At 50.3% G+C, this 17,010-nt stretch overlaps 1 protein-coding gene across 4 annotated transcripts; it reads right to left on the reverse strand.

Annotated features, from left to right (window-relative positions):
• Window positions 1–848: 848 nt before the first annotated feature.
• THAP4 (THAP domain containing 4) lies at window positions 849–16,319 on the reverse strand. Of its 4 annotated transcripts, none has more exons than XM_030456218.1 (6): window positions 16,214–16,319; window positions 14,241–15,397; window positions 5,744–5,903; window positions 3,198–3,307; window positions 1,717–1,820; window positions 849–1,207 (listed from the first exon to the last, which is right to left on the reverse strand). In XM_030456218.1, exons 1-6 carry the CDS (start codon window positions 16,288–16,290, stop codon window positions 1,088–1,090), a joined length of 1,728 nt encoding a protein of 575 aa, XP_030312078.1. In that variant the 5' UTR covers window positions 16,291–16,319; the 3' UTR covers window positions 849–1,087. The 4 variants fall into 4 exon arrangements, with proteins under 4 accessions (XP_030312078.1, XP_030312080.1, XP_030312081.1 ...); XM_030456220.1 differs by lacking the exon at window positions 16,214–16,319 and adding an exon at window positions 15,849–15,944 and having other exon boundaries at window positions 882–1,207; XM_030456221.1 differs by lacking the exons at window positions 14,241–15,397; window positions 16,214–16,319 and adding an exon at window positions 10,650–10,762 and having other exon boundaries at window positions 882–1,207.
• Between the last annotated feature and the right edge of the window lie 691 nt (window positions 16,320–17,010).

The raw sequence follows: 17,010 nt of genomic DNA on the forward strand, positions 1-17,010 counted from the left end.
TAGTGGTTGCTGGGTGAGCATCACATCCCCCATAGAGCAGCTGGGGTTGGCAGGGACCTCCAGAGGTCCTCTGCTCCAAGTCTCTGCTGTAAGAGGGTCACCCTGAACTAGGTGGACCCTGGGAGCTGCTGGAAAGAGCCAGGCCCCTTCATCTTTGCACCCACCCTTCAGGTACTGTTTTATAGATATATATATATATGGAGAAAATCCTCCAGTCTTTTCTTCAGGCTGCACAGACCCATTGCTCTCTGCCCACCCTCTCTGGGAAGATGCCCTGGTCCCCTCCCCACCTTGGTGGCCCTTTTGATGGACTCTCTCTTGTCACTCTCCTGTCCTGGGAATCACAGTGCTGGACACAGCTTGCCAGAAGTGGCCTCACAAGTGCTAAGCAGAGGGGAGGGATTTCCTACCTTGACCTGCTGGCAGCACTCCATGCAGCCCAGGACACTCTTGGCCTTCTTTGCTGGCTCAGCTTGAATGAGGTGTCCCCAGGGACCTTCTCTGCAGAGCCACTTTCCAGCCAGGTGCCCCCTGTGTGTCCTGGGGCTGTTCCTCCTCAGGGGCAACACTTGGCACATCCCGTGGTTGAACTTCAGGAGTTCTCCAAATACTTAGGTCCAGTTCCTTTAAGGAAGGAGCTGGAGTTCTCTGGGTCTGTCCCTGCTCTGCAAATCTACTCCTGATCCTGTTGCTTCCGTGGTGTGATTCAGGTTGCAGAGAAGGGTCCAGGAGGGTGGGTCAGCAAGGCAACCCCTGCTAATGAGCAGACACCAAAACCCTCTCTGTAACCACAGCCAGAGCAGAGGGACACACAGACTGCTCTGCAATCACATCTGAAGACACAGTCGTAAAAATAAAATATTTTTTTTTATTTTTTTTGTGTTTTGTGGTTTGTTTTTTGTTTTGTTTTGTTTTGTTTTTTAATATACCATTACAGAAACATCTGAGTAACATTCTCAACGGGATGGGCAGCTCCACAGCCCTGGGGGTGGGTGCAGGCAGCCAGCTCCAGGGCCTGCCACACCGTGCTGCTCCCCAGACTGCTCCTCATCCTCACCCTGGGCAGGGAGCCCCGTCCCTCCTGCTGTCAGGGTGTCACCTTTTTGTAGGTAATGTGGAGGTGCTGAGTCATGGGCTGTGTAGTGGTTGCCATTGAGACAGTTTGTTCGAGTTTCCCATCAGAATTGAGCCTGAATTTTCTGGTGATCTGAAGGAAAAAAAAAGAAAAAAAGGGGGGGGGTATGAAAAAGCAAAGCAAGCAAAACCTGCAAAGGCCAGGTGGAGCCCCAGTGGAAGGCAGGCATTCCTAAAATATCCTGATGAGGCCTAACACTGGACATTACTCACTCTCATACTGTAATTATTCCAGAAGACCAGCATTAAGAATCAATACCACTGCCATATGAGGGTATTTGGACAAGACTTTTCTGTTTTCTTCCCTAGGGACCTGTTACTGGCCACTGCTGGAGACAGGATTATGGGCTGGCTGCTCTGATTCAGCACATCAGTGCTTATCTAAATGATCCCTCTGGGTCTTATAATGTATGAAATATCTTCTGAAGGCTGTTACAGAGAAGATAAACAAGGATGTAATGCAGCATTTCCAAGAACTCCTGATTGCCACCTCTAGTTTACGTGTGCTAATTAACCTATCCTCTCAATTAGAGACCTTCTGAGCATCACTGTTTGTGAATGGCTCACTGGATGTGCACTCACCTGCTCTACGTGGGGCTTCTTGGCAAAGGAGATCCTGGCTATGGAGTGAGAAGCTATAGACAGCTCCTGTCCATTCACCTCCCCTTCCTCCACCTCCACCAGCCCTGGTGAGAAGCAAGGTCATCAATACTAGCAGGATACAACCATTCATTAATATCTTCACAATGTCCTGGGTTGGGGCAGGATAAAGGTAATTTGCTGTCTTCTAATTTTGCTTTCTGCTCAGTCTCTTGTAAGCCTCCAGCTCCCAACTGCTGCTGATCCCAGGATTCCAGCCTGGACTTTCCCAGGGCTGCCCTGCAGCCTCAGTGGTGATGTGAGAGTTATTGGGGGAGAGGGGGGAGGAACCTGGGATCAATTTTCCTGTGTATTTGTATAGATTGAGTCATTTTTCCTATTTATCATTACTGTTCCATTCAAGCTGTGTAGTTCAGTTCCCAACCCATCAGTCTCTCTCCCTTATTCTCTCTCCTTCCTTTATCAGGGAGGGGAGGGGGATTAACAGGGAACATCTGTCACTTGGTGTCATTGCTGGGCCAGTGTTAAACCCTGACACACAATTATTTGGCCACAAAAGAGATGAGCATTTCCCCTGAAAAATGGTTTCACTGACTGAGCATGTCTTGCCAACTGCAAACCCAGGCCATCTCAGAGGTGTCAAGCTGCTTGGAAAAACCCAGCCAAGACAGACTTGCAGTGTGGGGGATGAATATCACCTTGCAACTGGCAGTGTCAACTTCAGCACCTGCTCAGGAGGTTTAGAGGCCAATTTAAGCATTAATGGGGTTTTAACACTCTTCCACTTAAAATAATTTTGATGGGGCTCTCTCTCTCAGTCCATCCCTGTAAGGCAGGTAACAAGTACCAAGGCACTACATCCAGACAGTGCAAGATTCTTCTAGTTTAGGAGCTAAGAAAGACCACACTGAGATTTCTCTCAGAGATTAAGGGTGCAAGAAAAGAGGTGGTCTCCTGTTACAGAGCTTCAGAGGCTCTTCCTAGTGCCACAGCCTGGGCAGTGCCTTTTACAGAGAACCTACTACACAGGTCAAACCAAACATTCCCTGGTGGAGAGGCTGCAGAGGGAGTTTAAAAACCAACCCATCCCCACCTTGACAGGGTATAAGCTCTGCCTTGGACAGCAGAATTAATTACAGAGAGCTGACACCAGAAATGAGAGTTTAGTGGCATGCTGAATCTGACCCTGCTTAGAAGGTTCTTCTGGTTTACAAAGTGTCTGGAAATACCAATGTACAAATTGATTTAGAAGACAGGAAATCAGCCCTTTCCTGGCCCAAACCAGGACACTTGGACACAAGCTCAGGGTTTGGTTTTCACCGTGGGTTCGCTGCTCTTTGGCGCCAAATCCGCAGCGAAAATAAATGGAACAAAACTGTGGGAAGAGCAATAATTTTCTGGAAAAGTGGCACAGGAAGGTAAAGGACCTCTTCTTTTCCTCAGCAGGGGCATGAGGGGTGTACCTGTGTTCTGGGCACTGATGAAGGCCACCTTATTAGTGTCTGGCTTGAGGCGGATGAAGCCACACTCCCGGTGCATGGGCTTCCTGGTGTCTGGATGGAAGGCGTTGAACCTGGAGGGAAACCAGAACACAAAAGCTGCTCTTTGCTGCTCTGAAAACACAATGTTTGGCCTGGTTTTCTCCCAGGAGGAAGGGGATCATATTTAAGCACCATTTTCTGCAGTATTAATTGAAGAGTAAAAGGCTGACTGTGCTTTGTGACCGGGAGATGCAAACATTTCAACATCCAGTTACCTGAGAGGCAAAACTGATTTTTAGAGCTCAAATCAGTTAAAATTCAAGCTTCAGATTTTCCACAGCTCCTGGGTCTAAGAGCTAGCTCAGAAACTCCCTCAGGAAGTCAGACATTTCACAGCTGCTGAAGCCATACTCTATCTCAAATGCTTCCTTTTCTCAAACAAATACCTGGAATTATAATATCATATTTAGCCTCTAAACGTGGCAAACTGGGTTGGTGGGTTTTTTATACATGATTTGCTGCAGACAGTAACATAGCAGGCTTATTTCTCCCACCATCCACTTAAAAAAGAAAAACAGTTCAGCTCAGATTCTTATTTATTCTTCATGAGGCCTTAAGAGCTGTGTGTTGGGTCACCCATAATGTGGCTGATTATCACTGTTCATATATATTGTTCATATATATTACATTAACACTACAGCATGCCTGGGTGTACACAGGTAACTAAATTAAGCATTACTGTTTTGTTTCCAGTCTAATCTGTCTTTTCATTTTGTTTTTTTAGGATTTCTGGCTCTGAATCCTTTAAAGGAAAGGAGACTGAGGCAACCTGGGAGCTGCTGCTAATCTGCCCTCAGTGCTCCCTCAAGCAACAGCAGTTTCTACATCTGTGGGTTGCGCCTGCTGGAAACACTCAGCCCTTGGCCACTGTCACCACTGTCACCTGGACTGGGGATGTGCCACATCATCAGCTGCCACCCCAATGGGAACAGGGCAAGCAGGGGCTTAGCCAGGTGCTGGCATATGGAAAGCTGGAGCAGTTCTTAAAGAAACACAAAGAGCTGGGAAGCCCAAAGCAGTGTTTCCTTTGTGAAGCAAAATATAATGAATCACAAGGAGTCAACATTTCCTAAAGACCAGCAGGACATGGTGCAGCACACAAGCCATGGGCTTCAAAGCACTGGAGACAAAGGAAGGGGGAGCAGAGCTCAGGCACACAGTTAGGGAGGAGTTTGGGTGCCTTGCAGCTGCTTCTGGCTCCCCAAAGTCCTCTGGGTACAAACGCACAAATCACTCCTCCTGTTTGGCTCTGTCTCTTCTTCATGAAGGATGTTTCCTTTTAACCAGGCAGTTATGGGAAGAACCAGGCTGCATCCCTTCTAAGGACTCTCCCAGCAACCCAAATCAGCAACTGTTCACAAGTTGGAGAGGGAGATGTAGCCTGAGAGCAATTGTTGGAGCTTTGTCTCTTCTGGAAACTGGGCTAACAATGTCACCTGCTGAGCTGGCAGCTCTGTCACAACAAAGAATGCACACAGGAACACAGGGCACGTTTCACACAGTGTTGGTTGGCACCCTGAAATTATTCTTTTCTCTGGTTAGCAAAGCAACAAACTTACCAACTCCCCTACACTGAACAAGTACTGGAGGAGCACTGAACAGCTGACTAACACCTCATTTCTCTTGCTCCAGATTTCTCTTTATTTTACAATTACTTGCAGTCAAAACAAGTTAAGCTATCTGCCTCTTATCCCATACAGTCTGTTAAACACCCTTAATTTTTCTCAGATTTTCACAGTTGTGAAGACTGAGGACAACAGTTTAAACTAAACAAACCTGGCAGCCATGCCCAAGCTCCTTTGTTTGTTGTATCTGTAAGTGGGAGCTTCAGAAAGCAGACTGATAGCAGCTGTAATGTTATGACCTGGAGATTCATTGCTCATGAAAGAGGAATAGGAAGGTCAGTCTGGCCATGAGCACAGTCCATAGTTTTGGCTAGCAGATGCACTCAGTGTACCTCACGTTAAACTGCAAGGATCTTTCTTTCCAAGGCAGGTACACAATTTGCACAAACATCAATGGCTTGGTACCCTGAGTTCCTCTCACTATTCTGAGCTCCAGTCACATTTGCAGCACCCTGAGTTAATTCTCACCCTGTAACCCTCAGGGCTGGCAGGCCACAAGACCTGTAGGCTGCACCCGTGGCCAGAGTCCTGGTCCTGTACCAGTTTCTGCACCAGTTCATAGGGATGAACTCCCTTCTGAAAAGCTCTGTAGGAGTGCACTGTACTCTTGAGCTTCAGTGACTGCTGCCCTGCAGCCCTGGGAATGCTGCAGCTCCATGCCTACTAGTCACAAGTTTCAGAGGAAAAGGCAAAGTCAGAGCATGCAGTTGCAGTCACGGATTGTGACACCCGCTCAGCTGGGAGGTAAAAACTTTACTTTGCCACTGGGAAAGAAGCACAACCAAGCCATGCCTGCTCCAATCCCAAAGCTGCTGCCAGGACCCCCAAGAGCCCCAAACTTACGAGAAGTTCAGCATGGGCTGCCCCACATGAGAGATGTGCACTTCTTCCAGGTACTGGAAGGGCTTCATGGTGGGGAAGGTGCCGTCCCCCGGCGGGTCGGAGAGCCAGGTGCCCAGCATCCAGGAGAGGGGCTCCATCACTGGGTTCAGCTGAGGAGTCTCTGGAGGAAGAAGAAAGAAAATTGAGGGATCTGTGCCCTGCAGTTTGCTGTGAGCTGCCTACAGCTGGCTGGAGGTAAACACAAAACACCTCAGAAATGGTTCACTGCAGCTTTTTTCTAGCCTGCTGTCAGCTCCCAGCTGCCAAGGGAGATGGGGAGGAAGGAACAGCCACAGAAACCAGATCCCATTCAAACCTGCTCTACACCCTCAGGTGGTTCATTTCTGACTCCTCTCTCCCATCTACACATGAGGAAGGAGAGGACTGAAAAACCAGCAGAAGGAATTATCACTAAATGATATTAAATCTCTAATGGTTTGGCTTGAATTTTCCCAAGCACTGAGCAGGGACTGCTCCTGCGTTTCAGAGACCAAGGATTGAGTCCTCACTTCAGGGGAGAAAGAAAATCAGGCTGCATATATATATGTAGGATTAAAGTCTGGCTGTAAATATTTTGAAGAGATGAACAACAACCTGTGCTTGCAAAGAGACAGAGATTGCTCTGCTGGACTAGGGCTAAGGGAAACATTCCAACAATCCCAGAGTGTCTGCAAGTTAAAGCATAAATGGAAGGGAAAGCTACTCCCTTTTGTCACTGCAGTTATTAAGAAGCAACCAAGGTCTGTTTTAGAAAGTTAAAACTTCCTTAATGAACCATTTTAGAAGACTGATAAACACCAGGTTTGCTTTTTGCCTTTTTTTTCTTCCTTTTTGTGATTTTTAGGTCAGGCTAAAGAGACTACACAAGGAAGAACAGAAAGTCAACACCTGAAATGTAAAAGGAGGTGGAACAGGCATTTTCCTGGGTAAAAGAGCATTACCACTGTGAGTTATCCTCCAAGGGACAGCAGGTTTAGGAAGCCAGCCAGCACAGTCAGCAAGGTGCTACTAATGACTCTTCTTTCTCCTGAAGTATTTTGCAAGGGAAGCAACATGAGAAAACATGAGAGCTGACTACAAAAGAGGTGATAAACATCTCTGCCTCACAGCCAGCTCTGCAGACATTCACACCCAGCTTCCCCAGGTGCTGAGAGGGGAGTCAGGGAATCACAGAATGGAAGGGATTTAGAAGGGACCTCAAGAGCTCATGGAGTCCCTCCAGCAGTGTCACTTTACCAGACAGGATTTCATTGTGCTCACACCTCCCACCAGACTGTCACCAACACAACATTATTTCCTGGGGCAGCAAAGACTTTTTAACTTAGTGATAACCAGTAACAGAACTCCCAAATTCTTGTTACAAGAAACCTCATATTTCCACACTGCTTCTTAGGAACGAGTTTCCCTTTCTACTTTCATGCTGGAAGCAGGCAGCCTGGTGATTTTTTCCACTGCTCCCACAGCCAGTTGGTATTTGCCTTTCCCTTGCTCCAGCACACACTGCATTTCTTTCCAAGCATTTTACAGGCTCAAACGCCCTCCCCCCTGCCATGGAAGGGAAGAGCAAAGCTTTGGAAGGGCTGCAAGAGACTGGAGCCTGGGCTGCTGCTGCCCTCTTCTGGGTCAGGAGGTGGCAAAAAGCCCAGAAGTGGGGTGCTTCCTGTCAACCCAGTGCTTGTAATAGGGCACTTCACTCCTCTGCCTACCAACCTTGCAGCATTGCAGGAAAAAGGATCAAAATGAGAGATGAAAATGGGGAAAAAATGGCGATTTGAAGAGAAATTTTCTTGTATTGTGGCTGGGGTAGGTACATGCAAGACTATTGTAACAAGTAGAAGAGTCTAAAGAGGAAAGTATCTTGTTTGCTGTTCTGCTTCAAACAACAGGTTCAGTCACTGCCAGCTGGAATTTCACTCACCAAGCAGCATGTACTTCCCTTTTTAAAGGCACAAACTCTTGGTGCACCCCCTTTACAAACAGCCTGCTACTGTGGCTTAGAAAGCACATGATGGTATCAAGAATATGAACCATGTTTGAGAATTTGGAGGGACAGACACCAGGCACTGGGCAGGGCTGGGATGGAGTTAATTTTCTCCATAGTAGCTGGTGGGGAGCTGTGTTTTGGCTTTGTGCTTGGAACAGTGTTGATAATGCAGGGATGTTTTAGCTATTGCTCAGCAGAGCTAGCACAGAGTCAAGGTCTTTTCTATATCACTCACACCACCACCTCCCCAGCTAGCAGAATGGAGATACAAAGGAATATTCCATACCCCAAAATCTCACACCCAGCACATAAACCTGGAGGAAGAAGAAAGAGGGAATGCTTGCAGTAATGGCATTTGTGATGGACCCTGCTCTCCTGCAGGCTGCCCAAGGCCTCTCTGCAATGGGAACCTGGTTTGCTTGCATGCTTGGCTTTTGCTTTACCTATCAAACTGTCTTCATGGCAGCCCATGGGTTTTCCCACTTTTATCCTTACAGTTCTCCCTCCCATCCCCCTGGGTGTGTGGGGCTGAGCTGCTGGCTGGGTTAAGGCACAGCAGTCACCCTTCTGCACCTCCAAAGCTCCAAGCTCAGATGGGGTCCTCTTACTGTGGGTTCTCTTGCATCCATGTGCATTGTTTCTCTTTTATCTAGTAACAGGGAAGCTCAAACTGCAGCCTATTTCTTAGCATGGACACTCCTGGAGTCACTTTTGCCTACCAGATGATACACTTTCTTGAAGCTTTTAAGGATCCAGCATCCCTGAGACCTCTGCTCCTCTACAAAACCAGACTGACAGCAGCCACAGCACTCCCAACCTGCAACAGCTTGGGAGAAAAAAAAAAAACAAACACAAACAAACAGGTAACTCAGGTAACTAAGCAACCTCACCACTTAGATTTTTGCTTCAGGAAGCCACTCAGGCCAAAACCACCATGCCCAGGTCCTTCACACACAACCCAGCCCCACTTCATCCCTCTCAACTCCTGGATGGGCTGTTTCTCCTCCAGCTTTCTCATCCAGGGAGGATTTAGAATTCAAATCTCACTGGAACCAAGTCAGACTGTAACCAGCTGTGACCACTCTGCAGAGGAGCCAGCTTGCTGCCCTGCCATGAGACAAACCAGACAAAGCTGCTGGACAACCCCCTCAGGCCACGTCTGCCCAGGCTTCAGCCCCTCTGGCTCCCAAGCAGAATCCCTGGCACAGAAAGCTCTGCTGGCACAAATCCCTACAACTGCAGCACCAGCTGATTGCTAACAAGGCAGCTAACCTCCTGCTCCTCAGCTGGGCAGCACTTGCTGCAGGAAATTTAAGGAAAAAAAAACAACAACGAAGAAATGAAAAAATCCCCACACGATAACAAAAAAGCAACAACCCAAACACAACACACAGCACCTTCTCAGTTGTCAAAGGGCAGGGGCTACAGCAACAGCTGAGAAGCCTCCTTCCTTCAGCTGAGTCTCTGACTGGATTTAAATCACCATCTTCACCCAGGTGCTGGTAATTAAGGTGTAGCCTTGTTCAGCATAGGTTTTCCATACTTAAATCCAGAAGGTGGCTTTGTGCTTTGCTGCCCTTCCCCAAGTGCTGCACCTTTAATACACTTTGTTGATGCTCCACCCAGTAAACCAGTAAAGCCTTCCCAGTACTGACATGCTCTAGCTCCATGTCTACTCTGAAAGCTGGGAATGTGGTTATGGACACAATGTTCAGCTGACAGGATACCTGAGTACCTAATGTCACAGCCAAGCACCAGGCTGTTCCTGCCTCTCTTCCTAACCTCAGTGCCTGTAGTTGCTGTCAGAGTTCTCCTGGATCCTAAAATACAGAGAAAACTTTTTTTAGAATTACACACTGTTATGAGAAACCCAAATAGCCCACCTGAGCTTCCCTCAATATGTTTTACTTTCTCTGTAGTTCTCCTCATTAATGTTTTCATTGCTTCCCAGCTGCTGGTTTTTCTTGTGAGGCACTGCCAGCTGCTTAATGCACAAGTTGTGTATTAAGAAAAAAAAAAAAAAGACTAGAAAAAACAAGGCAATCCTACTGACATAGAACTCACAGCCATAGGTGCTCTCAGGTCCCACCCAGCCTCTGTTGCCATGCCTTCTGCAACAGACCCAGTCCCCCTCTTAACCTATGCACACATATTCCTACTCCTTATCTCCCTCTTAGCTTACTCCAGAGCTCCCTTCTTTGTAACCCCCACTTTGTAAGCCCCACAGGCTTCTACCCCAGACATTCCCATTCCCAAAAAAGCAGAAAAAATTAAAATAAATCACAAGGAGAGCCTGCTGTCTCAGCATAAAAGCACATTTCTTCCAAAACATGGCTCCAAATGAGCATTCAGCTGCCAGGTTAGCAGTGACAGCCCTGGGAGGAACATTTCCTTCTGACAGCAGATCTCTGCAACCCATTACCAGTGTTCCAAGCTAAACTGGAGAGGCACCAGTTGCTGTTCAGGTCAGACAGACCCAAGTACAGCATCTTGCATCCCTTGACAACCCCATTTCTCACTCCCACTAAGCAGCCTGAATTTCACCATCTCTGCAAAACCCAAGACATCTCATGTTCAAACCCACCTGTCTGTGCCCAGAGCTCCCCAACCACACTTCAGGCACATGCAAGAAGTATCACAAATAATGGCACATCTGTGCTGGCTTTACTGAAATACTGAAAAACAAACTTAAGCTGGAAGGAAATCTGATTTCCTACAGATTTGTTGCAAAATTCAAATAATTTTCCTTATGGACCCATTTTGCAAATTCTCCTGCCTTTAGTATGACCTTCATGGGAGCAGCCATGGAGCCTGGGAGAGGCTGAATTTTCAGAGCTTTCTCTCCCTGATGGACACAGATGCTCCAACCCCAGTGAGTCCTACCTGTGCCTGCTCCACTGCCAGCCATAGTTTGCAGAGTTACTGTTCTGTTCCTTGCTCTGGCTCTCTGACCACCTTTGCTCATCAGCAGGGCTTTGTGTAAAGAAGGCCCTGAGGGAAGTGATCTCATGATTAGGTAAAGGAGTTATCCCAGGGCCTGCTGGGAGATGTAGTTTTACAAAAGGACCAAACCTGAGCACCTTAAGGTGAGCTGGTCTGGGGAAGAGGGGCATCTCAGCTCTCCTGTGTGTGGGGGCACTGGGGGAGCAGGCTCATAGAATCATAGAATCATAGAACTGGCTGGGTTGGAAGGGACCTCAGAGATCATCAAGTCCAACCCTTGATCCACTCCCCCCGTGGTTCCCAGCCCATGGCACTCAGTGCCACATCCAGGCTCTTTGGAAAGATCTCCAGACACGGAGAATCCACTCCTTCCCTGGGCAGCCCATTCCAATGCCTGATCACCCTCTCCAGAAAGAAATTCTTTCTCATCTCCAACCTAAACCTCCCCTGGCACAACTTGAGACCCTGCCCTCTTGTCTTGCTGAGAGTTGCCTGGGAAAAGAGCCCAACCCCCCCTGGCTCCAACCTCCTTTCAGGGAGTTGGAGAGAGTGATGAGGTCTCCCCTGAGCCTCCTCTTCTCCAGCCTCAACACCCCCAGCTCCCTCAGCCTCTCCTCATAGGGTCTGTGCTCGAGTCCCTTCACCAGCCTGGTTGCCCTCCTTGGGACCTGCTCCAGCACCTCAATCTCCTTCCTGAGCTGAGGGGCCTGGAACTGGACACAGGACTCAAGCTGTGGCCTCACCAGAGCTGAGCACAGGGGCAGAATCCCTTCCCTGGACCTGCTGGCCACGCTGTTCCTGAGCCAGCCCAGGATGCAGCAGAGCTGGAAAAACCTTCAAGCAGAAGGTGGTCAGATAGAACTTGTCTGTCAGAGGCCAATGCTGTCAGAACTGTCTCCCCTTCACCTGCACACTGGATCCCTGTTTTCTGACTGGCTCTCCCTTGCTTCTCCCAGTGCCTCCTGCTCTTCTCCCAGGGATGCACCTGAGCTGGTTCTGCCTGGAGCACTGTGCCAACCCCTGCTCCTCTGCTGCTCAGAAGGGGCCTACAAACCAGAAGGAAACAAAACATTCTCCTACCAAACAAGCAAGCAAATTCCAGGTTTAGGTGGGGAAGGCTGTGCAGGGACCACCCCAAGGCTTCTTCCCAAGCCAGGCAGTCAGTCCCACTCTTCAGAGAGTGCCTGGTGACAGGGCAAGCACCCTGGGAGCCAAACTCACCCATCCCCAGGGGTGGCTGCCAGGGACTGCCTGGGACCTGCTCTTTCCAACCAGTTGTAGTTTGGGTACAACCAGGAGGAAACTGGCTCACTGGAGAAAAATACCCATTGAGAACTGGTACCAAAATGAGGATCTGCTCAAGGGCTGTGGGCCTAAAGCTGGTTTTTCTGCTAGGCACTTTGTGGGGGCAGATGAAGAGAGGTCCCCCAGCCTCTGGTCCTGCAGCCTGTCCTGATGGCTCCTTTACTTACACTCCCCATCCCCAAGGTACTGCCCTTAGAAGGAAAATCAGAGGCTTGGGCTCACAGCTCTCACCATCACCACAGCAGATACCAGGAAAACTGACTCATAGCTACTAAACAAGACCCCAGTTATTATTATTAACCTAAGATGTTACCTGCCTGTGTTTTAGGAATACCAAGCAGCCCTTTTTTTGCATTAAAATTCAGATTTTTGACTGCCATCAAGTAGCACTACGAGCACACAAAAAGCAAGGCAAGGCAGAAGAGCAGCAAGATTAAGCTAAAAAAGAAAAAAAACCCAAAAAACTACAAAATCCAGCCAGCCACCAAGCCATTCTTTTAAAAGGTCACCAGCCAAAGGGTTCCATGAGAACTTCCCATCTCAGCAAACTACAGTCCCTAAAGTGATCAACTCTCACACACTGATCTCCAGTTTTGTTACTGAGGTGGCAGAACAGTTAAAGAGTTGGTCAACTAATTGAAAAAACCTCCATTTTTCCTTAGAAAACAGAATAATTCTTACATTCTTAAAGAAAACATTCTTAATATATTTTTACAATCTCAAAGACATAAGTATAAAAACATCCATTGGAGAAAAGAAAAGAAAATCCATAGTGATTACTAGAATAAAGAAAAGCACCCTTCAGGACACTCTTTTTGCAATTAGTGTCTCATTGAGGGTATTTCACCAAAGCTAGATAGCTTTTTTCATATATATATATATATATATTTTATTATGTATGAATACCAATTATGGAGCCCTAAAATTGTTTTGTTGTTCTCTTTAGTTTGACTCCAAAACAAACACAAAAACACCGACCAGAAGTCACAAATGTTTATTTCCCATAAAGGAAATCAATTCTCTCCCTCTACTCAAACAAGAGTGTGAGCTTTCCCTCACTCTGGCAAATCAACAGCATGTTGGGAAGTGGTGCTGGGCAGAGAACTTCAGGAATTTTGTTGGGGTTTATTTTCTTGCATTTGAGTGAGGAACTGGGCCATGCTGCAATAGTCTGACTGTCTAATACCTCATGGCTTTAGGAGAAGCTCCTTCTCCTGAAGAAGAGATGTGAGAATTATCAGCAGGGACAATTATCACCTCACCATCCAGAGGTGGCTGCTTCAAGAAAGCCCCAAGTCCCACTTCACTCACAAGGTAACCCAACACTTTCTCAGCAGCCACACCAACAACTGAGCTTCATTAGATGCTCCTAAACTCTTCCCCCAGATTTTATCTGGCAACGAGATACACTGTGCAAAGGTTTTATCAGCTCTATATTAAAGCAGTATTTTTCTTGCAAGAAAAAGGGCTATAGCTTGATGCAGCTTCTCCAAAACCTTTCCCCTCACTGAGTTCCTCTACACTGTCATGTGTTTGGGTTGTTTTGTGATGGATAGAGAAGTCATCCTCCCTCCATTCCCACCTTAATATCTGTCTCCTGACTTCTGCCTTCCAGAGGAGGAAGTGATCAAACCAAACACGAGCCTTTGGTGAAGACAAGCAGCCTCCCTGTGGATCACTGCTTTGTCACACATGATAACTACCACCTCACTTAGGTTGCTCATCTCCCAAGTCCTGAATGCAACCCATGAAACTGAAGATCAGAAGTACTTAAATCTCTGGAGAGGGCCAGAACAGCTTTCTTAGACACCTACTGACCGTGACAACTCATCAAGACATGGAAAAAAATTCACAGGCACACTCCAAAGGAAGGCAAATTGCAACAGGTGCTACTGAGTCACAAAGAAATTAAAATAATCCAGCTAGGGGAAGAAAAACAAACAAACCAACCCAACAACCAGTATCCAGAGAGATGCCTGCAACACCACCAGGTAGCTTCCCAAACCAAGAATCAAGAATCACCCAGGAAGCTCTGGGGATGTGTGTGCATAAAAGCCTAATTATTCCCCCTCTATCCTAACACGAGCTACTTCTGCTGTTCCAAAAACATGCTTTCCCCAGGTCTTTTACTCATCCTGCCTTTATAATCTCTAAGATAAAGAGCCTCTTTTTGCTAAGAAATGGTGATTTCTGCCCCAAGGCAAAGGCGCTGGGAATAATACTGACCACAGTCCTGGGACAGCAGGCTGTTCAAGTAAGGGAAACTGATCCTCTTCAGCTCATCCAGCTTCTCCTTCAGCTTCCTGACCTGGCTGTCAGAGCGACTGATCCTCTGCCTCAACAGTTTCAGTTCCCCATTCTTCTTTTCCACCTGCTCACGCAGGCAGCAGACCTGACTTTTGCTCTGCCTGGAGGAGAAACAGTAGGAGTGGAGGGAGTCGATGAGCTTGCAGGCTCCTGAGGCTGACATGATGACCTCGTTGATCGACATGGGGTTGGCATCCATGTCCCCTTTCCTCCCCAGCACGGCCTCTGCAGCAGGCTGAGGGGTGAGGTCTGCTGGGGATGCTGACAAACCCTGGGAGGGCTTCTGCGGGGTGGCGGTGAGGGATGAAGTCGGGGAGCCTTCCGCGGCCACCTTCTCGTGTCCCAGAAGATGGCTGCTGCAGCTGGGCTCCACGTCTCTCTTTGGCCTTTTCCTTTCTAGCTGGTCTTTTGGGAAAGAGGGCCTCTCTCTGGCGTGCTTGGAGGAGAAGCTGTAAGAATGGAGGGAGCCGATGAACTTGCAAGCACCCAAGGCGGGAGGCGTGAAGTCGTCGACCGACACGCCGCTTCTGTCTGCCACCCAGCTCCCCGTCCAGGTGGCTTCAGGACAGTCCTCCACAGGAGACCTCTCAGGCTTTTTCTGAAGCCCAGCCTTGGCGACCAAACTGTCACCTAACGTCCTTCTCCGGGGACCATCCAGCTGGCTGTGGAGGTTCTCCTCCTCCTCAGACATCGATCCGATTTCTGCTTCGGAAGTCGCCTCCTCTCTCTCTTTTGTCCCTTGCATCACCATGAAGTCCTGGCCAGAGGATGAGGTCCTCTCCACTACCTCACAGCCTCCTTCCCTGGGGTCTTCTCCATCCTCCAGCGGCACCTGGCTTGCTATTTTTCTTCTGCTTCTGACATAATCCAGGTTGTCGTGCTTTTTGTCTGCGAGCTGGAAGATGGTGGGGACAGCAGTGGGCTTCAGCAGCCGGTGCTGGTCTTCCAGCCTCTTGGAAAAACTGTCTTTGGTGAAATGCTCACTGCAAAGAAAGGAATACTTGGTGGGAGTCCAGTTGTCTCTCTGAACAGCTTTTAGCCACTGAATCAGACGCTTCGAATCCTTCAGAGGGAACCTAAAACAAAACCCACGAAAACAAACAGCTGTATATTTTGGAAAGCAGAAGGGCTGGTACTCCCAGGCTGTGGCAATTCTCATGAAAGCTGCAGTAAAATACAGGTTCAGCTCGTTTGACCCAAAACGCTTGATATTCATTCCTGCTGTTAACAGCTTCCCCAGACAGGGCAGAACCCAAAGCCTTTTCCCCAGCAACCGACCCATAGGATTCAGCCCCCCCTCCACCCTACACCGAAGGCCCCAGCCTGGCCCCAAGGAAGGGGGATGTGACCCAGACCAACAGCCCCAGCCCGCCCAACGCTGCCCACCCCCAGCCTCCCTCCCCCAAACCCCGCCGATGCCCGAGCCGGGTGTAACCCAAAAAGGGGTAAAAATGCCCGTACCGAAAGCAGAGCCCGAGCAGCCCAACCGGGCACCTTTTCCAGCCAGGACCCTCCCTGGGGACTCACCCACGGCAGCATCCCCGGAGCGGCCCCCGGAGCAGGCAGAGGCGGGGGTGGGAGGGGGACAGGCCGGGGCCCGGGCCCCGCGGCGGCTCGGGGGGAGCTGCCCGCTCCCAGCCCGGTTCCAGGGAGCGTTACGGAGCCCCAGAGCCGGGGCTGGGCGCCGAGGGAAACAAAGGGCGGCCGCTGCCCTTGGGGACCCGGAGGAGCCGGGGAGGGACGGGCAGGCAGGGCGCGGACGGGCAGCCTCCCCCCGCCAGCCCGGCGGGCAAGGCCGGAGAGGAACCGGGGAGCGAGGGGAGGCCCGGGAGCGGCACCTGCGAAGGGCCAGGGGGCGGCGGGGTTGCAGCGGGCCGGGCGGCCGCCCTTACCTGTGGAAGGAGACGGCGCCCCGGTGCGCCTTCCCCTGCCGGTTGGAGCAGTTGGCGGCGGCGCAGCAGATCACCATCTCCGGCCGCCGCCGCCGGCCGGGCCCGCCCCGGCCCCCGCCCGCCGGCCCGGGCCGCCGCCAGCCGTACAGCAAGATGGCGGAGCCAGGTCACCCCGGCCGCCCCTCCGCCGGTGGGGAAGGGGTTTCTGTACGGAACTGCCGTCAGCCAAGATGGCGGCCGCCGCATGGCCGCAGCCATTTTGGACCAGGCGCCGACGTACGGTGTCGACACCGCGGGGCGGGTGAGGAAAAAGGGGAGGGGGGGGGATGGCTCCCGGCGCCGCTCGCTTGCCTCCTCGACCCTGCAGGGCGTCCGTCTCCCGACGAGCCGCTCGGTCCGCCGCGGCCGAGCCGTCAAAGGCGTCTCCGAGAGGGGCGGGCACAGGGGGGATTACTCTCTGGGGGATGGAGGGGCGGGGCTCGGGCCGGCTCCGTACAACATGATGGGCGCGCCCGTACACGGGAACTTCGTACAGCAAACGCGTCGCGGGCCACTCCCGCCGGCGCCGTGCGGAACGAGCGGAAGCCTCGAGGCGTTCCCGCGTCGCCGCCCCCAGCCCAGACTCGGCCACCCCCCCGGTGCCTCTCTTCTCCCTGCGTCCCCTCTTCCGTACGGCAAAATGGCGGCCCCCGTGCCCTGACGTATCCGCCCGGCGCACCGCACCGTGACGAGCGCCGCCCACAGCCAATCGCCGCCGAGGCGGGCGGGGAGCCGCACTCCCATTGGGCGGGCGCCGC

This window comes from Calypte anna, chromosome 9 (assembly GCF_003957555.1).
Source record: "Calypte anna isolate BGI_N300 chromosome 9, bCalAnn1_v1.p, whole genome shotgun sequence".
In the NCBI taxonomy this organism is placed as follows: domain Eukaryota; kingdom Metazoa; phylum Chordata; class Aves; order Apodiformes; family Trochilidae; genus Calypte; species Calypte anna.

What these genes read in the sequence shown, in the direction of transcription:
- THAP4 (XM_030456218.1), bottom strand. Translation starts at nt 16,290, where the DNA reads ATGGTGATCTGCTGCGCCGCCGCCAACTGCTCCAACCGGCAGGGGAAG. An exon ending in GGCGCCGTCTCCTTCCACAG is followed by an intron (nt 15,398 to 16,213) that starts GTAAGGGCGGCC and finishes GTTTTGTTTTAG; the next exon opens with GTTCCCTCTGAAGGATTCGA. An exon ending in CAGCCCATGCTGAACTTCTC is followed by an intron (nt 3,308 to 5,743) that starts GTAAGTTTGGGG and finishes GTTTCCCTCCAG; the next exon opens with GTTCAACGCCTTCCATCCAG.